Raw genomic sequence first — 25,467 nt, forward strand, 5'->3', positions numbered from 1 at the left:
GTCTATAATATTATCACCTTTCAACCTTTGTTTGGCTAAACTAAGCAAGCCAAGAATAGTAATTGCCACTTAGTATATAAGGACAACTAAGCTGTGGTGCAAAAAAAAGTATATCATTGAAGGCAAAAAAAGGGGAAATTGTCTTGCCTTCTCCATTCATGTCTTTGGAGCAATGTTCTTTTTTTAAACATGTCAAAAAGAAGATATTTGAGATTAAAATAATTTTAAAATACATAATAAAAATATATTTAAGAAATTACTTGGTTAGAAAAACCACACATTTTGCTTCTCTATACCTCCTACACAAACTCTTACCTTTGCAAAACATTTCAATGTAATTGTGTTTCCTTTATGCACACACAACTTGAATTCTCCTGCTTCTGGAGAGCTGTACCCTGGATGCCAAGTAACTTCACACTCCAGATCTCTATAGGCCTCCACAAAGCCTAGTAAATATGCATAATTTACATGTTATAGAATACATGTACAGTTATCAAATTGTTTATTAGAAATAACATAAGCACATTCAAGTGAAATTACTATTACTGAAGACTAAGCCTACATTTCAAAGGTGTTGCACAGTGTGGCGAATTAAGTAGAATTATTTTCTGAATTCTCATGACAATCGCATAATCTGTTTATTAGTATCCTGGCGTAAAACCCACTCAGGAGTTCACAGGCAGTTTTCAGCCATGAATTACTCAAATAGTCACCATTTAAAAAAATAGAACCATAGACTAGAATCACAAATTTGGGAAAGATCATATACATCTTCTTGCTTTCAATAGAATCTGAACTTGTATCAGCAGAAATATCTTCTTAAGAAAACAGAGCTGATCCAGACAAATTTTGTTTGAACTGTGTAATGCCAATTCAGTTAGCAGTTAGTTCTTTAATAATCGAGCTCCATCATACTGCTGCAGAACACTATAATTCAAATGAAAGAAGGTAAAAGTTAATGTTTCAGAACACTTCTAACAATGCTGATCCATAATGTAAGTGGAAACTGATCCCAGATTGAATTCCATTTATATCACTCAGACTCTCTACATTGTCTTAGCAGCTTCACATACAGTGCTTTTTGGAAAATTTGAATCATGATAACCTGTATAATATTGCTAACTGCCATTAAATACCTGCCTCACTTCTGAAATCACCAATCTGTACTGAGAAAAATAGTTACATAAGCACTGCTGACATAGAAACAATTAACTGGACTGAGTATGCAGTCAGAGAAGGCCTCGTAGAGGGAGGGCTGTTATGGTATACGTTCTGATCTGGTAATACTTTTGGAATACACTGATGTTGACCCAAATCTAAAAAATAGAGTTTATAGCATCAGCTGAATGTTTGTTTCATTTAGCTTTGTTGACATTTAAGATACATGCACATACACTGGACTTGCATAGTATACCTTTGGCTGGCTGTACAGAAAATGCAGTTTTTATATTTTTCATTACAGGTTTCCAAGTAAACTTAGCAGGATGGTTTCTGGGATTGTACACCCTGACAGTTGCTCTAAATTCTGCCTCTGCTAGGTAGCCAGGATTAGGATTTAAGATCACTTCTCTTGCAGACAGCTCAAGTTCAACAGACACTGCTTTTGCAATTACCAGCACATGCCCAAGATGTTGGTTGTTTATTGTGTAAGTGAAAGATCTGTAACAAAAATATACATTTTTATGTATTTGTTACATCCAATTTATGCAAAATATAACCATTAGCAAGAAAATCCTTGACAAAGCAATCGTGAACACACAGTTAAGATTGACAAGAGAAAGCAATTTGCTGTTGTTTTGCATACAACTTAAATCACGTTGAAAGTGAAGATCATCCCAAAAGATGATCAACCGCATACAGTCATTTCAACAGCATTATGAAAATGAGTGTCCTAGCTCCATACCAGAAGGCTAGAAAACAGTGTGCCTATAAATTTATCCACAATAAAAGCATACATGCAGCAATGCAACACTATGCTGGAAAAACTACAGCATTTTCTATTAAATTTTCCTAACAAATACATTGTAATGGCAAACATTTTTCCTCAATATACCTGTGGCTAAATGGGCTTTTGACAGGATGGTTTCTTGTTTTTTTTTTTTAATTTTAAGAAATATTACTATGCTAGCAAAATTTTGCAACATAAAACTGTATTAATTATTGCAATATCACCATAACTGAGTGTATACCATTAACAATTATCATAATTATACTGAGCTTAAACCAGCCACAGGATTTTTTATTTTACTACTGCAAAGAAAATATGCAAATCAAGACAATTGTAAAAAGCCTTACTTTTTAAACATTCCAAGAGTCTTTGTCTCAAATGCAATTGGAACATGAGTCTTTGTAAGAGGAGGCACCACCTGAGACAATGGCCTTGACTTCTGTAATTCATCGATTTCAATATCAATTTGTACCCATATATGAACTAACAAGTTATTGATGATGTGCAGTTTCCTGAATGTTGTAGAATGCACACAAACATCACCAAAATCCATAGTAGAAGGACCTGGAATATATAAGTACTAAAACATTAAGAACATTTTAGTTCCTCAAATTACAGAATTAGTCAGTTAGAACAATCCTGTGGCAGAATAAATTCACACTAAAATTTGGAAGTAAGTACCACGCATGTTCTGTGTGCTTTCAGTAGTACAATTCAAATGCCAGCACCAACATTTATTTCTATAACAGCAAAAGCAATATGCTAATTACTAAAGGGATTATTAATAATCACAAATATTTTTATTGACCAGATATTTAAATAGTTAGACAACCAGCAATCCACTGAGAATTTATATACTTAACCTGTTGGTTTTCTCCCTCATGCTTGACCATTTGGTCTAATAATTCATGTAATTTGGTAGTGACAGGATTATCTCCCTACTTTATTTATGGCTATCACCAATGTTTATGCTGGCCTGCAAATTTCAGTGCTCATGGCACTAATCAAACATTTTACAAAACTCTAAGTACTTTTTGTAATTAATATGTTTATCTTATTCTCCTTTTCCCTACGTGTATCAGTATGCACAGCTACACTATTCAAATTCTGGCTTCACTGAAATTTAAAAAAAAAAAGAAGGCCAGAACATACTGAATATTTTTACTTTCCTGCTAAATAATTTTACCAAAGAAAAATGATCTCAAAATAGGCCAGTTTTAATACCAAGTGTTGTTAATAGATGAGACCCTCACAGACTTTAGCAGGTGTAAATCCTCATCACAGAGCAATCTACTGAAATTGTTTTAAAGGAGAATCTTGAAGAAGTTTCACTTTTTTGGGGTGTCACAGTTCACTGTTAATTCCCAGAAATTCTGGACACTCCCATGAATCTTTGCAATATTAATGCTGGTCCAGATACTACCCAATAACGAGGCATAGGGGTATCAGCAACTCTCATACTATGTTTCATTGCTGCTTTTATAATAGGCTGTAGTATGAGCAGTCTTTAAAGAGAGCTCTTTTTACATTTTTGTGTCTAATCATACCTCACTATTTTCTGAGAAGTTAAAAGCTTTAGTTAAACACTACTGTAGATAGTAAGCTCCCACCAAATTAAGCTATTTTCTATTTAAGTTGAAAAATTATGAATGTAAAGTGCATTACTGTAAATAAGAGCTTTTATAACAACTGGTGTATTTATTATTATAGTACTGTATTTAGTAACCAAATTAAAAATCTTACCTATGAGTATTTGATGAAGCTGCTTTGATGTCAAAGTTAGACTACAATCTTCCTTTTCTTGGGTAGAAGATGGCATAGCATTAAGCCCTCTCCAAGTCTGTAATAAGCACAAAGCATCTTCTCAGAGCAGGATTAAAATTCTCATGCTTTTTATATGGTAAACAAATTATGCTTACATTACTATTCACACATTTAACTTACATCTTTGACTGAAGATTTAAAACCAGTTGGTGATGTTTTTTGACTAGTTAATAGGCAATTCTCATCTAAAGGAAGCATTTTGAACTCTGTCTTCTCCTTGTGAATATCTGTGATTGACACCTTCGGTGACATAAGCCCTTCAGCTGGTTTAAGGCCTATGTTTACAGAATTATTATAAATATAAAACTGCCTATAGGGGAGGAGAAAAAAAAATAATATGGAAATACAGAAGTTTGAGCATCCCACATTCCACACATTAAACTATTTAATATGGTTAAACAAAACAAATTGTACTCTAATTTAGAATATTTCATTACAAAAAAAATACATCAGTTACAGAAAATGCATTGAAAAGTCCTTTACTGCATCGTTTAGGCAACAATTAACAACTGTTGCACATTTGTAGCAATTGCTTAACTACCAAAATATAAATATGATATTGTGTCTAAAATACTTGTTCAAGAACAATTAAGTTGTAAAGTCAAGTACTTAAAAGTTAGTAAATACCAAGATTACAAAGGATCCTTTAATTGCATATGTCTGAACTGCATCATTTACAGCCTTATTTTCAGAGCAATTAACTTTTTTGCTTAAAGTTCAAATTCAGTCAATGTTACCTGCAACCAAGGGATTTGAAACTTCCAGAGATCTTATACAGATGTCTTCTACCAGGTATTCAGAAAATTAATACTATGTTGGATAGTAACAGTGAAATTCATTTAACTGTGAAATGTTCCCTTCTGATCTTGCTCTTCATGCAATAAAATATAACATTAACATATGCCTTACATAAACAGTTCAACTATTCCATAACACCAGTTCCTTTCAAGAACACCATACACCATGTGCATGTATAAAAATAAAATAAATCAAGCTCTGCAGGCCTTGTCTGAATCATGATGTATATAAACAGAGTAAGGTAAATTGAGATGACAAGAACAATTTACTGGCACTATTTTATTTTAAATAATGGTTCTTGCAAACTAAACAATCTTAAAATATTACTAATCTTCTTTACGGGTTTTGCAGGTTGGTTTTGAATTTCCTTGATTTTTTGATTTTTAATAAAACTTTTAGAAATAGCAGAGGCATAAGTTCTTTTCCGTTATTTTGTTCCAAAATACATCTAAAATAAAGCTAAAAGACCAATACAATCCTTTAATCTTATCTTCTTATTCCACAAATTATTTCATAATTTACATACTGAATCTGTCACTCTGGGTCAGCTACAGATACAAGTTGGAAATACGCACTATTTATCATATAAAAATAAAAGAGAATCCAACATAATCAATGTTATATTTTTCCTATTAACTGTAGCCAACTTTTCTTAAAACCTGTCATTTTAATTTCACGTTTCATGCCTCCATCCCTACGTTTTATCCAGGAAGTGATCTCTAAGTGTCTAAATGAACATTTGAACAAAACGGCTTTTGTTTTAGGCATTCTAAATGAAGACACCAAGACCATAAGCATTTCAGCATGGGGTAAATTTAGGTATATGATTGGTGCCACTAAGTTAACTCTGCACATATAAACACACTTTTCATATAAGCTTGAAGTATTTATTTGTCCTTTAAACAAAGTCTTACCTAGTGGTATCTTTCAGTAAACGACACTGTCTTAAACTAGAAATGAAGTCTGCATAGTATCCCTTATGTGCTTCTTTTAACAGTCGTTCATAGTCAGTATAAGAAAACTCTGGATCTATATAATTATATCTTTCAGTCTTTGTGAAAATAGTCCTAAATATTTAAAGAGAATTGAAGTTTCACTATGTGTGTAAAATTATTCTCAGTCTTGTTAGAATGAAAACATCAATTTTGTTACATATATATTTCATTGCAAACATTCTTTTTATCATAGCTGATTATTAATATTTAACCTCATAAGGGCAATCATAAAAATGAAATACCGAAACTGTAATAGATGCATTTGTAGTTTCACATGAGAAAAGCAACTCATGAAATTTACGTGCAGAAGGCATAAGTTTAAGCAAAACTCAGTGAATGTTAAGGAACTTTAGGCCTGAAAAACAAAAAAGCCACAAAACCCAGTAAACTGTCATATGAGTAACCAATCTCTACCTCTTATATACAAGAATGTGCAAATTTACATTGTACGTTTGCATAATTTTTACCTGTACTTTTTATTCCGTTCACTAGGTCTAATGCTGGCTGCCCGATCATTAGGAAAAGCTGTAAGTGCATCACCCTTACAATTCCTGTTTATCCGGTGAGTATGAATTTGTGTTTGGGTTGATTTAAGTATTGCCACAGCTGCTGTATCAGTGCACTGTCTTGTGTCATGAGCTACAAACTGTCCAGTTGCATTGGAAATGATTGGTGTTATACCTTAAAGTTCAAGTAAAACATGTTACATTCACTTGTACTAATATATACTAAACAATACTCAGCATAAAAAAAAGTATTAGAAAAATAAGACTTAACTTATAATGGTCCACCCAGCAGTGCAACTATCAGTCACCTATCCCACTGTTTTCCTCAGACAAGGGAAAAATGCATTCAGACCATACTAAAAGCCAACCACTTTCCCTGATCTAGATCACAGACAAAAACTTGAATGCAAACCACTCCTACTATGTCCAGCTGTGACTCACTGTCTTGTGCATGCACATGACCAAACACTCGGAGCTGCCTCTGTGACAACAATGTCCGTAGTTTCCTAAAGCTTGCCTTAAGGGCTGCAAACACAGGCATGAATTTTGACAAAGAACGCCCAAGCTATCACAACTAAAAAGAGCTCTGATCTTTTTCACTTTAGTTTCAGAAAAGCATGTGTACGTTAAAGAGAAAAATTATGACAGAAACTAGTCTATGTTTGCTCACCTCTCCTGTTTATATGTATGTTTTAAATATCTATGTTTAAAACAGCACTATAAATAAATTAGTAAATCCAGTCTTCAACTGCCCTTTTCTCCCCCATCCGAAAAAAAAACAAAACAAAAAAAAAAAAAAAACCCAAACAACCAAACAGCTATGTTCCATACTCCAAACTATAAGCATGATTCCTATAATTCCACTGCCCACAGAGGCACAGTTTGCAAGAAGCTTCATTCCAGCCTTATCCTCCCTCCACTTCATTCCTCCCTTATCACTCCCTCCAACAGATACAAGTATACATACTTGTCCTCAGAGACTGAGAATATGAAGATATAGAACCCATCTATATAAGGATCTGAAAAAAGAAATAACTTTCCCTTCACTTTTCAATGAAGCTTAGAAGCAAAACATAAATATCAGTAGCCTATAGAGTACAGACACCACTCATAAACTCTTTATAAACCTGCAATAGGAGCAGAATGAGGACATTAATAAGACAAAAGGCAAATGAGCATTTAGGAAAGCTGACAAAACCTGAATATTATATTAACTCCTTGATCCATAGAAACATTTTAATTGTGTATAAGCACTTTAAAAAGTACTTATAAAACATTTTATCACTTGTCGCTTATCTTTTTAGCATCTTACCAGGATTAATTTTGAATAGAATGTTTTTTCGTTTAGATTTGCACACACCATTAAAGCTCAAATATATTTGGTGAAAGGATTTTGTCTTCAGAACCTGAAAATTATTCTTCTCGAAGGCCATACCAATTATATCAACAACTTGCTTCACTTTAAATGTTCCTATTTGATGTGGATTAAATGAAAACATCACATCCTGGAAAATAAAAGTTGTTATGAGACATACGAGGAGAAAAGCAAAGAGAAAAGTTTTAATTCTTTGTTTGAGTCACTTCTCTCCACACTTACTTCTAAGATAGGCATTCAAAACTGACCTTTTAGAATATGCCAATTGCCACACATAAATCAACAATATAAGGAAATAAAAAACTGCTACACATCAGAACACCACAAAGCTGCTGTTGCCCATTTCCAAGGCAAATTATTCTCTCTTGTGTCCTGAATTACAGGTTTGTAAACTTGTGTCTGACTCCATATTTGACATAAACTTGGCAAAATTTCTTCCATTAAAAGAATTTTTATCTTACTCAAGTAGTTGTGACTTACTAAAAGAAAACAAAAGGATCCTGGAAACGTTTAAACATAAATCAGTCTTTTCAAGGCAGTAAAATATAAAAAATTTAAAGCCAGGAAAAAACTGAGTAAAGTCTCTTTAGTGCTGTGTCATGGCTTAAGCCCGCGACATGCTGCAATTACTTTTTTTTTTCAATTTTAACATAATACTTGTTGCTGCCTGGAGTACAGGAAAGACTCTACATGAGGAGAAAAAAAAAAAACAACCCACATTTGGATGATATTAAACGCCATGGCTACTGAAATGAAATTATTCTGGTTTACTTTCAAGGAGTTCCACTGCTGAGCACTGTAAAGTAATCAGCATGTCTACAGAATCTTAAGAGAAAGGCTTAGTTACCTTTGCAGATTTTTTTGCAATTTTTCCTTTTTCAGGAGAAATATTAAAGTGAGCAGTCTTGCGGAAGCTGAATGTTACTGGAAGGGACTCAGACTCATTTTTGAGTGTGCACAGAACTTGTGTTTGTTCACCCATGAAACAGTCCGAAAAGTTAATAACTGGTCCTGGATTAAAAGTTAACATGACAGGAAGCCCAGAACCTGTCAAAGCTAAGTCCATGTCATGAGGATGATTCACTGCAATAGACAAACACATTAAAAAAAAAAAAAAAAAACAAAAAAAATCTCACACACCTATTCACTTACACATAGAAAAGTCATACTGTAGTTTTATGGTTGCAAAACCAGTATAATACCATAATATGATGTAATCATAATGCAATTTTCTATAAACTTAGCCCAGACATGCTTACTTATAATGGCTGTTAGATAACATATTCCCTCATTACAGAAGCTGAAGGTGATCAACTATACACTTGAAAATGCACAAAACTGGTATTAGCAAAATGCTGGTGACTTGCAAATGACTGTGGGGTTCTTTTATGTCCTTCAAATATTTACATTTATAATTAAGTTCTAGGTGTTCACTAGCAGCAGGTGTATTCATGGCACAGTTCCCTCCTCCTTTCTACTCACTGTTCAAAGAGGGTTTGGTCCTAAAACATTAAAGATGTAAGTTACAATAATTTACTTGTATAAATAGAAGAAAAAAAACCCACAAACATAGGTTTCCTATAAAACTGCTATGATGAAGAAATTAAAAGAAAAAACAAATCAAGACATACAGTTTTATCATCCATATACACATTTCTGATAGTCACTATACATTTCCAATAACAAACCTTTGATTGCTGTATCACCATCATTGAGGGCCTGCACACAGACATCTTTATTTCCAACATCCTCAAATCTCAGAAACAGTACATAATCTTGTTTTGGTGATGAGTCAAGCACTCCAAACTCTCTTTGAAATTTTCTGTAAGATCCACAATCTCTAATTACAAGATGGGGGAAAAAAAACAAAGAGCCAAACTCCAACCCATAAAAACATCAAGGTTTATTTTTTATCAGCCAGTCTGGCTTTGTTGCAGTTGGATACAGTTTGAACAAATGGCCTTTATACTTCCTTTCAGACAAGAGAACAGAAATAAATTTAAACTCAACAGTACCTGTATGCTTATTATACTAGTCACTTGACATCCTGTCCAGTTTACAAGTTTTCTAAACTAATACTACATGCATAATAACCACCTTTTATTTTCCTTATCTCAAAAGAAATGTTCCTTTAAGCCTTTTATTTTTTTTAATGGAACAAAATTAGTCCAAAATATTTTGGTCTCTTGATGATGATATACATATTCTTTCAAAATTCTGCACATATAACTTTATGAAATAAATCTGCAGTCATTAAAAAGATGCTTAATCTGACACTGTAAAATTCTCTCAACAATGTTTAAAGATTTAACATACTTAATGAGAGCTGCAATTAGTTCCCTTGGTAAAATCTAATAAAATTCTTGTTCTCGCAAAAAGAGCTTAACCAATTCTTGGTTCAAATAAACCCTTAATGTATTATGAAACCTCTTCCAGATAACCCCTTCAGACTTTGCTTCCTCATTTGTAGTATTATGCCAAGAGTTTCTTTGAAGACACATAAAACATAAGAAATCGTTAATTAATAAAATTGCAGACACATTAACTTAACATCATTACAAAATAGCTTAGCCAAATCAGTTTGTATGTATGTGTCTAATTTTGAGTATGCACTCACTTTGGAGTAAAGCACAATGTAACCAAAGACTTCCCATAAGGTAGCAAGGTGCCTTGATTAGGAATGCACAAGATCAAGGTGGAAACATCTACTTCTTTTTTTCTATTCTTGAGGCTTAAGTCTTGTAAAGTAGCATCTGTACTCCTCTGAAGATCTGTTCCCTAAAATATAATCATTATGTAGAATAGTTTAGCCTGTTTTGCTTCCCCTTTTGTATTTGGTATTTGGGTGGGGTTTGGGGGGTTTGTTTGTTGGTTTTGTTTTTGGGGTTGTTTGGTTGTCTGGGGTTTTTTGGGGGGTAGTAGCATCTTTTTCCTTACACATACATTTTCATCATTTTCATATCATTCACACATCATCACACAGAAATTCATAACTTAAGTAATAGCACTCACATAGCTACCTATCACATGGCCAATTAACCAATTGTTAAACATCAATACCATGACAAGGTTTTGAATTCCCTTTTTTAAAGATGATGCTCACTCACACGATTTCACTGCCTGAGAAAAACAAGTGAAACCAGATTCATAGAATCTTAGAATACCAAAGTATGTTTTGATTTCAAAGCAGGATTTCAAGCAAAAGCATTCAAAAAAAAACCTGAAAAACAAGCAAACAAACCCCATACAGATGCATGGACTGTACTTAATACTGTTAAGGTTAAGATGTCACAAAGTGAAAAGAGATATCTGAAAAACTGAATTCCAAGATTATATTATAGGAACATATTTGTTGATTAGACAGAAGTTTTAGAAAGCCTATGGATCAGGAAATGGTATGACATAGTAAAAACTACTAGAAGATTAATGTTCAGAAACAAATACAGCAAAAGCAGAAGTGAAGACAAGTTTTCAACTGAAATAAAAGCCAGAACAGTTTCTTACCATCTCTCCTCCGATGGCATTGTCTTCCAGTACTGCTACCCAGTCCATACACTCAGGACTTTCATTGTATAAAGATATTTGTTCAGTCTTTGAAGACCCAAAGTAAACTGGTCCAAAGTTAATGCATTTCAATATATTTCCACAAGACACTCCTAGAACTTTAAGAACTTGTTTAACCACAACAGCTTTGATCCATACCTCAGTGCAGCCATGACCTTCCAACTCCACTCTGTCGGTAAGAGTAGAAAGCAGCAATAGGTAATGTAGGAAAATCTTAGAAATAATTCACTTGGTTTAATTAAAACCTATGCAAAACTGAACCTAAGCAGAGCATTCAAATAACTGCCTTTCCATAAATAACCTAACCTGGGGGAGGGGACAAGTTGTACTTGATAAAGAGATATTGCTATTCAGTACGAATCACACATTACATGGTGGAGTTTTGGGGGGGGCTTTTTAAGCTTTTCTGCTTGTTTAATGCTTGAAACAATAAGAATAATATCTCAAAAGAAACAGAGATATCCATAGATGATACACTGCTGTTATTTCTGAGAATCTTTCTTTCTAGCTACCAATTGTGGTATATATGTAGTGATTTTCTTTTAGGCAACTGGAGGTAAATTTCATCTAATAAGCATAAAAGAACTACTGCTCTTCCTGCCTGAATGCTAGATCTAGATGATATCACAAAACACCAAAGGAGCATAAATACAGGGTACAAATCTTTATTATTAGAATTCTAATTGAACAAAGCATGTTTGTGCTTGTTGCACAAAACAATCAAATTTACTAATATGGCTATTATTCTAATAGAATCAACTATCCTTTCAGCCTCTGAGCTGAAAAAAAAAAATAGACATAAAAATCTTTCTGTTGAATATTCACATAGAACTACACAATCCTGGACAGCAAAGGGAAAGCAGAAAGCATGATGCTTTGCAACCAAAATATTGAAACCCAATAACCAAAGAAAATATCATATGAATAAGGATGTAACTGTGGTACAAAATGCAAGTATTTTCTTCCCCATCACTCCAACAGAATTTGTCTCCTTTCCTTTCATTTCCTTTTCCAACTAGCTACACAAATGAAGAATACAAAGAGATAATATTAAGTTATATGTCTTAATAATTTTAAAAGAAAACTAGGAAAAAAACCCCAAAACACACCACAAGCTGACCACAACCACACTATTATAATAAAACAGGATTGAAAGGGACTTTACAGATGGGAATCTACTTTCAAATTCTGCCACTTCTAAAAAGTTTATATTCACCAATTGAAGGGAGACAAGGTAGGCACTTAAAAATAGTCTATTCTTAAAGGAGTTAGTGGTTGCTGATACATTCTCTCTATTTAAAATAAAATACACCAAAGGACAACATAATGTTTCTTAGATGCCTGAAAGACAAAAAGCCAATAGAAAAATAGCAAATTTAGAGAAGCTAAGAAAAAAAAATAAGGAACACAGAATGTGTAGAAAGGTAAAAGATAAACAAGGCTCTTGATTAATTGTATAATGAGAGATGTGCAAAGAACCTGTATCATTACAACTTATGAGAGAACTTTAATAATACAGCCAGGTACACAATTTATGCATCACTGATTATGTTATCGCCACAGAACATTAAATTAATTTAATAAAAATAAATGTGGAAGACAGCAACTGGCACCTAGGAGATCAACTTTTTTAGATAAATAATCATAACAAAGACTAGAATTAATAATGTAATTTATAGAGCTGGATTTCCTCAGTCAGACACTCACTGTATTACTTCCTTGATGATTCTGGGTACATCTGTGCAGATATCCACTTTAACTGTCTTCCTAGATTTTGGCTCTACCACTCCTCTGATAGGTTCTATGTTAAGCAGGACAGCCCCACTATATGATACTTTAAATGTACCTAAAAGAAAAAGAATAATAAACACAGTGTTACACAACAAAGTTGTAGATTTATATTCTTCTATTACACATCTGGAATTACAAGATATATAATGCAGATGTTCACAAGTAGCACATTTTCTTGTGGAACAGGAAAATTATTTCTAACAACAAAGTAGATCATTATTTCCAGCATTTCTTTAAATATTACACCCACGTGTCCAATGCCACTTAGCAAGTTGTAACACAAGAGGTACTCACGTTCCAAACAAAAGTGATATATAATAAAGCAGCTGTAAGTAACAGTTTATAAGTTACAGACATTTATACAGAGTTCTAAACAGCTACTATAGCCAGAAAGTTAAATGCATAATGCAGTCAACAATAGTATTCATTATTTGGTACACATCACAATTTATTACAAAAGAAAATAGTGAATACTTCTAGGTTATAATTTTTTTTTAATGTGAAAAAATATATTTAACCAGCAGCACTATTTAACTGATATACTATCATAGACAGCAATAAATTGCTTCAAATGTTGTAGGAAAAATTCACTGTTTGACCTCAGACAATCCCTGATACGAGAAGCAAAAACAAACAACTAATTTTGTGCAAGGGATAAGACGTGAAATGCAATGCTTAACTCACAGGCTGGCATACAGCATTTCCTGCTGATGCAGTTTATGTGCTGCCTGTTAGTGTGACCCACTGTGTCATGATTTACAAAGTCTTAGAAACACCTATCCAGCAGCTTTCCCTTTATCTGCCCTCAATACATTCTTCATTAACCACCACTTTCATTCTAATTTTCCATGCCCAATCCTGCAGAACTCGATCACGCAACCTGCATGTATCATAAAGCAGAGTTTATAACTAGAAATAGCTTGTACACAACGTGAGAAATTTCACATCATGAATATTAGTTATAGATGCATATGCAGTGTAAGTTGTCTCATTTTCTTTATTTAATCATGATTTCTCAAAGTGAGAAGTTACTATGTATAAGAGTTGATTATATAAACTACATACTAAATCTTTAAAATCAAATTCTGTTCTAACTATACAGTCATCTGGGGTTTGGGGTGGGTTTTTTGGGGGAGGGGGTTTGTTTTGGGGTTTTTTAATATTGCAACCCATCTCTGTGTTTCTACAATCATGTATTTTCTTTTAATACAATATTTCTGTGGAAATCTATGAAGCAAATACTCACACAACCTTGGCCTACTGCAAATAAAAATGTCTTTTGTTTAATAAACAGCTGTACACATGAGGAACAAAAAAAATAATCAACAGCCTTAAATTTCTTGTTTGAAACAGAGCACAGTTGCCACCCTGCTTCTGGAGAAAGGTGCCTGCAGCTTTGTCCAGTGAAAAGGCAGTCAAATAGGTTACTTGGATCATATAAGCATTCTTATGCACCATTCTCTGTGTTTCTTATTTTCTTGGAAAGGTCCCTCACAAAAGTTGAAGGATGTGCATGTTTTGAAAGCTCTATGACTTCAAAAGCCATGTCAGCAAGATAGAAAGACTTCTTGTTATCTTCTGGTAATAAAAACAGCTCAATTCCCATCCTAGAGGACTTCAGCTCTGAAAGTACAAGGAGCTTGTAGTTGTTTATTTAATAGACAGCTATTGGGATCATAGAATCACAATTAAAAAAAAAGCAAGGGCAGATGTGATTTGCTACTATTTATGTTGTGCATAGTAATCCAATCAGAAACTCTTATTTTTTCATCTTTCAGATAGGACTCAAAAAATAGAGAATTCCTAAAATTTGGCAAAGTTCTAAATTAATTTTTCTTCCCTAAGCAGAAGCTGTACTGCCTATAGAAACAATGGGCCATTTCTAACACCTTTAGCTACAACACTCATAACCTACATAACCCACTTGGCCATTGAAGTGTCTACTTGCATAAAATCACGTTTTCCAAAGAAATAAAATATTTGTATAACGTAAGACATACTAAATATTTACCTGAAGATGATCCATGGTTAGCAATACTAATCTCTTTACTAATTACTTTACTGTTTGCAATCACTGTACCAAAATTAATCTCTGACTCAATTTCCAGGCAACAGCACGGAATCAATCTGCAGAGAGAAACCATGGTTATATGTTCCCAAAACTTGAAAATACCTTTGCATTTTTAAAGAAATTTGCTAACTCCTCCAGCGGAAAAGAGTTCTACTTTTCTCCTAATTCTCCTACCAATGTTTATGCAACTCACTTCAGCAGTATGGTATACACAGGGAAGATGTAAAAGAGATCTAGCTGTCTACCAAGGTGTTTAATGGCTAACTATTGTAGCTTTAAAACATTATAGCTTTAAATAATTGGTCAAAATGGAATGCATACATTTCTATTTAATAAATAATTTAGTACTAATAACTTTAAGTAAAACTAGTTAGTTACATCACAAAAGAAGACCAAAGTTTACATTCACTGCATTTTATTACCAGCTGCCTGAACTAAAAGCAGAGAGAAAACATGCATGCCAGCTTCAATTTACAGTCATCTTGTTTTATAGATGCTTTATGGGGCTTCAACAAAACTTATTACAACAGACAGAAGTGGATAATGACACAAGTTATTTCTGTTATTGATTTAAGAGCCTTAGCCAGTGACAACAAAACTGTATTGGGTACTTCCAAGCCGTAACAAAAAGATCATGCTTGTTTCAGGAAACTTGTATTTTAAAGGCCCCAGTTTCTCACACAGTCACACTTTTGATCTCAAACTGCGTTTGAAATCAATTGGAATTTTACATCAGCACAACAGTCTATCTCATCTCCTCTTAACCACAAATAGGAACATGCAGGAACAACTATACCATGACCTGTGTTACATACAGTATTAGAGACTAAATAGAGAAGGAAGATACATCTCCTTGGCCAAGCTAGATAGACCCTGCCTGTATAATATGTTGCATGGGAAAATAGGGGGGTGGGGAAGCAGGGAGAGATGTATAAATGTTATCAACATTATCGTAATCAAATTAGAATGAAGCAAAACCAAAATCCAAACTCTTTCTAGAATCTTAAAAGACATTACCCCACTTAACTATTTACCTTTGTGCTGCTCTGAGGGAAAAAAAAAAAAAAGAAAATCTTACTTTTGTAAGAAAACTTACTATTTGTTTTCAGTGCAACTGACACATTAATTACATAGCCATAGGTGACTTGTATTAGCAAGCTTTCCACAAGATTAAACTGCTAATAATAACAGCAGCATATGAACTTCTGAACACCATACCCAAGCAGGGGGATATCAACTATCTCATCTTCTATTAAAAGAAGTAGTTTATCTTGAAGATCTTCTTTACTCTTAGGATAATATTCCACATAAGCTGTAACTAGAAGTCCAGGTGCAACAGGTTTTTCCGGATTTTCCACAATCAATTTAAACTGCAATTAAAAAAAAAAGTGAAAAAATGTCTAGTTTAAAAAACATACATATGTGATTCATTGATTTTAAATTCAAAACCAGCTTTGAAACATGTAGGAAAATACCTAGGATTTTATAAACTTTCTTTTCCTATTCAATGAAGTTCAGACTTTTTACGGTAGGACAGAAAGACACAACAAATACTGACCCATCAAATTACACTGAAGTGTTAATATAGAAAAATATAATTTTGAGTCTTTCCAAGAGAGCTTTATCTTTTCCTGCTGTTGCAATAAACCTTCAGCAGCACAGAAGTAAGTCAGCTATTACTCAATGGTGAATCTTTTCAGTACCTCAGAAAGTAAAAAGGATTAAGTCTCAGTTCAAACCAGCAACTAAAGGAGACTGCATCAGAGGTTTCTCTAGGTCTGACTGACATTCAGCAGATGTCAAGAGGAAGCCCCTCAGATTGTTGAAAAATCTGCTTGAAGGGCCCATGGCACCTCCAATTTTGGGGATCAAATGAAAGGAAAAAAAAACAAAACACAGAAGCAGCTGTCAGAAAGCAGGTTTTCCTCCTCTCAGAAATTTTGAATTTGTTGTTGCCTGTAACCATCTGCTTATATCCAACAGCCCCCACACATTTTTTCATTGAACAGAATATACAAGTAATCTACTAGTGCATAATGGGAAATACAGCAGTTCCCATGTTCCTAGGAAAGCCTCATAGCAAAATCTATAGCTTCTGGCTTGTTTCAGTCTCCTTACAATTCACATCACTCTATAACAAAAAGGCTTCTGCTCTATATGTCCAATTTTATTCATGTTATTTCTGAAAAAGGGTCATCCCAGTATTCTTTAATTTTTCTGTTCTAATTTATGTTTGACATATGCAAACATATCATTTGCTACTTGTTGATTTTATTGTCCAAGCATCCCCTTCTATTCCTTTAACATTTTCCTAGCAGTATAAAGAGTCATCTAGAGGAAATCTGCTACATAACGTGTATCATGATTATGGGCTTGATTTTGAAAGAGTAACCATGCTTTAATTTTGAACTATGTAAAATTATTTTTGAAAGCTAATTAAACAGCCACGCATATTCATTTTACACAAGGGAAAATTAATATGTTGTCCTAAGGACTTTTAATGAAACCTACGGAAAACTGCTTTGCGAGCTAAATGTCTTGAAAGGCATTTCTTGGTCATGAACCATGACAGCTCAAGGAAGGTTATTTTTCAGTTCTTGTACTCTGTGAATGTAATACCTCTGAAAATTTCCAGATGAGTCATACACTTCAGAGCCATGTAATCACAGATAGCAGCGTAAAGTCTGTGAATGAGAAAGGTCAATATAACAGACCTTTCTGGAACTGAGCATGTGAAGTGGAACCTTGTCCTCTTAACAGTCAGATTAGTTGTCTCACTCACAATAGCGTTAAAATACTCTGCAAAGGCATGAGATACTTATAGAGGTAAAAACTCATTAAGCTATGATTGAGTAACTTTTTCTCTAAAATTGACTCTGCCTTTCCACTTCTGGAGCACATGAAAAATTGATAAGGCTGATGAAAACTAGCAAACCAGAATAAGCACAGCCCTACCAAATCAACCACACTCAACTGTTTCCAGCTCATTCCAACAGTCTTCAGTTACAGTGTAATAAAAATCAAGCTCCATATCACACAAAGTTTAATGGGGGTATAAAATGCAGTTTTGGCCACTCTTGCCTCCAAAAGAAAGGCTGACTACTCAAAACAGCAAAATTATCCAAGTTACTGCAAGAGTCTGACAATCATTTTGAGGACTACCCTGGAATATACATATTCATAGTCCAAGCTGCTGTGAACACAAAGCAACATCAGCTTCTGTTCAATACCCAATGCGAATTTAACCCTTTGATCCTAATTTTTACATAATTAACAGATAATAAACTAGTTAAATGAAAGACCAAAGTAAAACTACTAACCACAACTGGGTTTTGCTGGGCCCACATAGTATACAAGTCAAGGCCTAACCTGGTTAGAACTGTAAAGATGCATTTGCCTTTAAAAAGTCTGTCTATGCAATTATTTTTCTGGAACTAATTAGATAATATTAACTGTGATCATACTATCTTGAGAAAAGATAGTAAACCCCTCTTATCTGAGAAATCTCTCTGCAAGCAAGCATAACAAATGAACTGCACCACTCAAAAAACTTAGAATATAATACAAAAATGAGATAACAGTGCTATCTATCCATCCTATGGAAATCCAACCAAAACCAATTTCAAACACTGGGCCCTTCAGCTGATTTGGAACACTTCTCAGATTTGGTGTTCAGTGTGGCAAACTGATCAATTCCTACCTAACACTGCATGAAGTAACAAGGAACTCATGGGCTTCTTGAGGGATAGAACTTCTGGAGACTGCAAGTCAGCCAGTAAAGTTAAGCAGCATTTTCTACCAACAAGGGACTTTATGTAGTAAAACTTGCACAAGCAAGTACTTCTACTGAAACTCTGGATTTAACAAACATGGGAGCTCTCCAAATCGCTCACAACCTCAGGAAAATACAGCACTGGGAAGGCTGGAGTTCATTTCATTCTGACTTACAGGCTTCAAATGAGCAGCCTCACTTGAAGCTCTGTAAAACAACATTTTTCAAGTATCATAGAAATGAGACCTACACATTCTCACAAAATTATAAACCAGGACTGACTCCCTCCTTCAAAACTGTCACACAAGAAGCAATTCAGACAACTCTTAGAATTGCCTTTTATTCTATTTATCCAGTTATTCAACCATTTTAGATTCATCTCCAATTCACTGGCAAATTTCAGTCAGTTTCACAAGCTGCTCAGACATCCATGAGCCATTTGCCATTTGCAGCTCTGAATGCATTTACACCTGCCAAAGCAGCCTCTTACATAGGACTGATAATAGAAATTCACTAAGACAAAGAAGGTATATACTAACACAAAGAAGTTTTAAGCAAAAGTTAGCATCAAATTGTAAGGTCAGTAAGCTAATTAGGCAACTTTGCTACTGCTTGTCTAGGCCTAAACCAATAGGGACTGCTCGTGTGCTAAAGATGTACACTGGTTAGGACTGGTTCAGTGGTTTGGAAAACTGCTGCGAAAGCACTTGTGCATACTCCAAGAGAAAAGGTGAAAAATTCAACCTAGGGGAAGACTTCGAGCCTTCATCCTCACAACCACCGTCGACCACCACCAGAGGACAGTGCACATGCTCAAGGAGGAGCAGCAGAGTTCCAGTAAGGACCCCTCCTCTTCTCAGAAATCTTATGAATATGTGTATCTATTAACATAAATTTGTGGTAAGCTGGCCAGTGAGTGCGCATGTTAGCGGGAGCAATCCCCCACACGCCTAGTGCTGAATAAACAAATGCTTAGTTAATAGTTATTGAGTTTCTCAGCCTCAGGACCTACCAAGGTGGGCAGCCTTTTCTGCAAAACTTCAGTAATAAAAGCTGGGCACTTAGATTTGTTTTGCCTCAGACAATGTTCTGCTCTTCAACGGGGGCACTTATTTGCTAAGTGCAAGGCGAGTGGGGTACCAGTTCCTCAGCCAGGACAAGCCCTGGAAGGAGGGACAGAGACCCTCGGGACCCGGGGCGGAGTGTCTGCATGGGGCACTGCCGTTACCCGTGCACGCCGGAGTGGTGCGAGGCACTGCACAACCAAGCACAGAGCCAACAACTGACTCGTAAAGACTGGCAAACCTCGGCGACGTTATATCCGCCCGGGCAGGGACCGTGGGTCAGACACTCCCCTCCTCTTCCCCCGCGGCCACCCCTCACCTGGGGCCGGCGCGGCGGTAGCAGCTGGAGACGACAGCTCTCCAGCCGCTGGTTCTGGACCCTGAGCGCGGCGCGGTAGCAGTTTCCCGGCAGCGCATCCCTGAAGCACAGCTCGGCCGGGTCGATGCGCACCCCGGCCACGACCCGCCAGCCACCCGCCATGGCAGCCGCCGCCGCCGCAGGCTCACCAGGCGGCTTGCGCGGCTTGGAAACGATCGTTTAGCAACGGACGCAGGACGCTGATTGGAAGCAAAAGAGCGGCGCTTCCATACCCACCAATCGGAAGAGGAGAAACGTGGCAGGAACGCGGCTAGGGACTCGGCGGGCAGTGGTGCCGGGGGTGTCGGGTGTCATACCTCGGACGTGGGGTTGGGCAGGAGCTGGAAGGAAATGAACACCCCGGACCCGCTGTTTTGGAGGTGCACCAAAATGGCCTCGTAGCATTGGCCTGTATTTATTGAGTAAAGGACACCTCCCACTAGGCCAGGTTGCTCAAAGCCCTGTCCAGCCTGGCCTTGAACACTGCCAAAGCCAGCTTGGACGGGGTTTTGAGCATCCTGGTGTAGTGGGAGATGTCCTTGCCCATGGCAAGGGGTTAGAACTACATGATCTTAAGGTCCTTTCCAACCCAGATCATTCTATGGCTCTAGTAAAGAGATACCTGAGCCCATGCCTCCTCCTCCTTGTCCAGCATGGTCCCTCTGTTTCACCTGAGGAGTTTTCCTGCTGTGAGTCCCCCTCCAACAGCAGCCCAGGACAGTGAAGGGCAATACAAACATGGGCATTGTTCCTGCCCTGGCTTTCTTAAAGATGGATTAGGCTGAAATAAAAATGCCTTGATTTATCTTCTGGGCATGCATGTTAATGACTGACACGGGTCTATACAGAGCCAAAGCAGGGCACTAACACACTTGTTAGCTCAGTGTCTGCAGTGCCAGTGACTACACTAATAATTCATTACATGCATTTACTGAGTGGCGAAAGATGTGTTCCTGTGTTGTATCCCTATGCAGTAATTGAAGTGATAAAATGAAGTTGACAAGAATCCAGCACTTAAGCAGACGCAGAGGATAATGGGATGTGTTGTGCTTTACCTCAAAATAGCAGAAACAAAGAGAGGGAACAGGATGCACGCTGAACTTCAAACATCAGTTTAGATTAGCCCAAAATATTTTGCTTTGCATTACCTCATCCCTTGAAAGTGTGTAAGGACTCAAACTTTACATTTTAAAAGTCAAATATGAGCAGTGCAAACATGGATAGCACAGATCAGGAAAATTACAAAGTACATGAAAGGCAAAAAGCCTGATTTTAATGGGTGAAGAAACCTGAAGTGAGTGAGCAAGGAGAGAGGAGAGCCTTTGTTTCTGTTACTGTGGAAGGACACTAACAGTCTGTCCCTCTTACAAATTCAAGTAATAGCTGCTAAGAATAAGTAGAATCCAGGCATCTGAAAGGAGTTCTTCAGGATGACTGCTTTAATCTCTTCTATGGCAATATGATTGTACTTAACTGGCACACACAGACAGAAAAAATATTAAAATGAAAGAAGATTAAATTATCAAAGAATTGAACTTCTCTGCTTTTTCACTTTAGAGAATGGAGAACACACCTACATAGTTTCTCTGATCCTTGGCTGAAATCTTGAGGAAAGTCAAGGGACACAATAACACACCTAATAAATATCTGATCTAAAGAAAGAGAAGCCTTCAAAGACTTTATACAGACTTCATGATGGTGCCGAAAAGTCACAAGCTCATTAATTCATCTTACATTGTGTTATTTCTCAGTTTTCACATGAATGTGGAAATGTTCTGTCTTTATGATCACACAAACCTAATACAAACACATAACATTTTTAGAAACAAAGCTTGCTTATGGCTTTTCATTTCAGTTCAGACCTTGCTGGAGTAGAAAAGGATCCCCAGAAGGTCCCTGCCCTCACTACTCCATCTGATCCTCCTGGTGTCCTACATTCTCATCTGCTTCCCAGTCTGGTCACTAGCCTTCATTCTGTCGAGATCCATGTAGAGCTATATAATAAACCTGACCTGTAAAACAATCCTGATGTCATTGGAGGAGGGTGGTCTTTATGCAAGATAAAGTCTTGGATTCAGAGCACTATTTCATGAATAGTTGAAGCAGCACTATTGATAGGGTGGTACTTTGGGAATGGAGGCTGGAACAAGCAGCAGAGAGAGAAATCTTTAAAAATCAATTCTTTCATAAAAGAATTAGCAGCAAAGAACAGTGCCTTATTTTCACCTGACTTGATATAGATATGACCATACAAAATTTTTGTCAGTTTAACTAAATTTTTTAAAAACAAATTTTAACTGTGATTTAGCTTGTTTACAGAGGAGCCAAGTTCTGCATTAAAAAAAATCCTGATCTCTCTGAAATAGTTTGGCTAGGCTCTCTTCCTCTTCTGCAAATCATTATACCTAAATGCTTACAACAGCCATCATTATGATATCTCATTATGAAAAACCATTAGATAATGGACTCTTCTCCTTCCTTTCCTCAGTTTATGATGGCTTCATTAAATTTTTTATCAGTCACCTAATAATCATCTTCAAAGTGAAAATTACTGTAAAGAACCAGGCATCTGTTTTGCTGACAGAATCTTTATAACTAATGCTAGAGTATAGATTCTGTACATCCCTTATCTGTTACCACCAGATCATATGACCACATTAAAAGCAATTTTACTACTGTAGAAATTCATGCTATTTTGCAGTGCAGTAAGCTGTACAATTCATACTGCATTCAACCTAGCAGTATCATGATGAATAATAAAGCTTCACAGCAAACTTCTCAAAGTTGCATTATAGTCATCAGAGTGAATATTATAACCTTATATAAATCTCCACCACATTTCAGTATCTGAGTCGCTTCCATCTTTCATAAGCTAGACTTTCCAGACCTTAAACTTGTTTGACTGCTAATCTGACTATCCTCCCAGGTTCCAGGCAGAAAACTAGAAGAACATTGTTAGTACTTTCCATTTCATAGAAATGGCTATTAAAAAAAAATATCCCCAGCTTGTTCAAATCTACACTGGGGCCTCATGTAAAATGAGATGTAGAATCAGAAAGCCATCACCAGTCTGTTTTCCTGTGCTGCACAGGGGTAGAAAAATATTAGAAAACATGTATTAAAAAACAGCGAGAGCTGAGACACTGATCCTATCTGCCCATGTTCTAAACATGGGTCAAGGTACTTCTGCACTGACTGAGTCATCTATTACATCAGAAGTAGCTCTCACTCATCTAGGAATCTCTAAAACCATAGACAAATCTCTTCAGAAAGAATTCAAGAGGTTAGGAAAAAGGGGCAGTAAAAATTATCACAAGGGTGGTTTATTTGACAGTAATTCTGCAACAAGAAATGGCAGTGATACCTGAGGTAATTAAATTAATTTGAACAAACTGCCACTCATACTGCACTTCATTGCTGAAATCTGAATCCAGAGGAACTGTGATTTGAACTGTGAAAGCTGACCTATTTATTCTACTTCAGGAGGAACAAATATATTTAGAATATACTAGAAGGAAATAGTGCCACTTACCGGTAAAACAAGTAAAATGTATTTTTTAGGAGTTAGAATCAGACAAAGTCCAAACAATGATGACTAATAAATTTTATTATTTTGTATATAATCTGGCAAATTGCTGCATTTACTGGGGAATGAGAATATTCAAAATGGAAGATCTGGGCTCTAATTCTCTCTAAAGGTCTCTTACTAAACAAAGCACCCTGTGAGAAGCAAAACTAATGAAGATTTTAGTTGTTCTTTCGTCTCAGTGAAACCATCAGTCTTCAAAAAGCATGTAAGAATTGACAGTCTCTGAGACATTCTTCCTTCTCAGATCGGGTTGAAAGGAGTGGGACCAAAATTATTTCAAAAATTGAATGACAGAGAGATTGTCAGTTAGACAAGACAATCACAAATGCCTTCCCTTTTCTTTGTTTTAGAGTGACTCTTTAGAAATTGGTAAATTAAAACCCTATATCATAAGTACATACAGTCTCCCTTATTCAGCAGTATGGTTTAGGTCTTCAGGAGCCACACACTGAGTGATTATATGTAGCTATACAGCAGAAGCAGAGTGTGTTTATCAGTGTACTCTTTCGGTTCCCTTCAGTTTGACTAGGAGGTAAGTCACAGTATTGCTATAACCTGACAACACTGATCTGAGGACACAGTACGAGCACGCAGTGATAGCTCACAGCAGTTAGTCCAAAGATTTCAGCACCAAAGTACAAATGTGTCCTTTGTTTCCTACAGTCTGCTCCAATGGAAATGCTTTCTGCATCTGGTATCTTTTTTAGTCAGAATGTGTGAAAACATCCTTGTTCGTGAAAAATTTAATAACTCTAAAAGCATCTATAACTACTCATAGATGCCATGTATTAGACAAATATAAAAATTGCTCGGTAGAAAGAAGAATGATTGAACCACACTGAGAAACATGATGAAGATGTACGTTTCTTAGCTGGGCAGATCATCTCTGATTAAAACAGAACATAACTATAGAGAAACGGCATATATATAGGTAATAGGAGGTTCCAATAAGGGATGGTTTTGAAAAATCTCTCATACAAATCAGGGGTGCTTTAACAGCTGTCTGTAGCTTTTAAAGACTCCCATAAAATCATAATATTTACTACATTGAACCAGTAGACTTTTTAGGTTGATATCAAAATGTCAACAGCTATTGGCACCAATTAATCAATATTAAATTTCCACTATACACAAATAAGATGTGATTTCCTAAAGTTACTAATGATGGGATTCATCATGCCACACTTCACTACTGAAAAATCAATGTCTAGTCCAAGCTTCCATTATGGTTAGGAGTGAGACAAGTACCTGCAGAGGATTCTCCTCCCCTTACACAAGTATTTAAAATGTAATTCCATATATCACATTAGCTTTATGCAGGTCTCCTGCTATTTAGTTATTTAAGTAATTCCAAGTATCTTTTTCTTAAGCAGTAATGATAAAATTATTAAGGACCATGTTCAGATATTAGTGAATTTTTTTTTTTCCTGAAGGATGAAAATTACTGCCTAATCATTTTATGGTACAATTACATATATTTTTATTATACCTGTATCTTTTTCATTTTATAAGCAATTTATCCAACTTACTACCTTACAATCCAAGGACTTAGTAAGATAGATAAAATTTTCAGTCATATTTAATACTTGATTCTTCTCTTCAGGGCTGCTCTGTATCAATCTACTTTTCCTGAAAATACTCCTCATGAACATCATGAGTTTGCTGCATTACACTAGGAGAGCTCATTTGTCTTCATAAGTTACAGATGAAACAGTACAATCCAATTTAGCCGGGTTCTTATGCAATAATGGCCTTGAAGATCAATAGCAAAGCTTCAGTATTGCATTAAACGGGAATTAGGATAGAATATAT

The 25,467-nt window shown here is 35.7% G+C and overlaps 1 protein-coding gene across 1 annotated transcript in view; it reads right to left on the reverse strand.

Annotated features, from left to right (window-relative positions):
* Positions 1–20,189, reverse strand: part of CFAP47 (cilia and flagella associated protein 47) — a 285,559-nt gene extending 265,370 nt beyond the window's left edge. The window contains exons 1-16 of the mRNA XM_034074649.1: positions 20,028–20,189; positions 16,091–16,242; positions 14,813–14,928; positions 12,718–12,856; positions 10,951–11,179; positions 10,064–10,224; positions 9,135–9,268; positions 8,294–8,529; positions 7,384–7,576; positions 6,033–6,246; positions 5,485–5,637; positions 3,893–4,082; positions 3,692–3,788; positions 2,296–2,512; positions 1,415–1,659; positions 316–446 (exon numbers count right to left, since the gene is read on the reverse strand). Of these exons, the coding sequence (XP_033930540.1) occupies positions 316–446; positions 1,415–1,659; positions 2,296–2,512; positions 3,692–3,788; positions 3,893–4,082; positions 5,485–5,637; positions 6,033–6,246; positions 7,384–7,576; positions 8,294–8,529; positions 9,135–9,268; positions 10,064–10,224; positions 10,951–11,179; positions 12,718–12,856; positions 14,813–14,928; positions 16,091–16,242; positions 20,028–20,189 (2,769 nt within the window). The remainder of the gene's footprint in view (positions 1–315; positions 447–1,414; positions 1,660–2,295; positions 2,513–3,691; positions 3,789–3,892; positions 4,083–5,484; positions 5,638–6,032; positions 6,247–7,383; positions 7,577–8,293; positions 8,530–9,134; positions 9,269–10,063; positions 10,225–10,950; positions 11,180–12,717; positions 12,857–14,812; positions 14,929–16,090; positions 16,243–20,027) is intronic.
* Between the last annotated feature and the right edge of the window lie 5,278 nt (positions 20,190–25,467).

This window comes from Melopsittacus undulatus, chromosome 2 (genome assembly GCF_012275295.1).
Source record: "Melopsittacus undulatus isolate bMelUnd1 chromosome 2, bMelUnd1.mat.Z, whole genome shotgun sequence".
Classification (NCBI taxonomy): domain Eukaryota; kingdom Metazoa; phylum Chordata; class Aves; order Psittaciformes; family Psittaculidae; genus Melopsittacus; species Melopsittacus undulatus.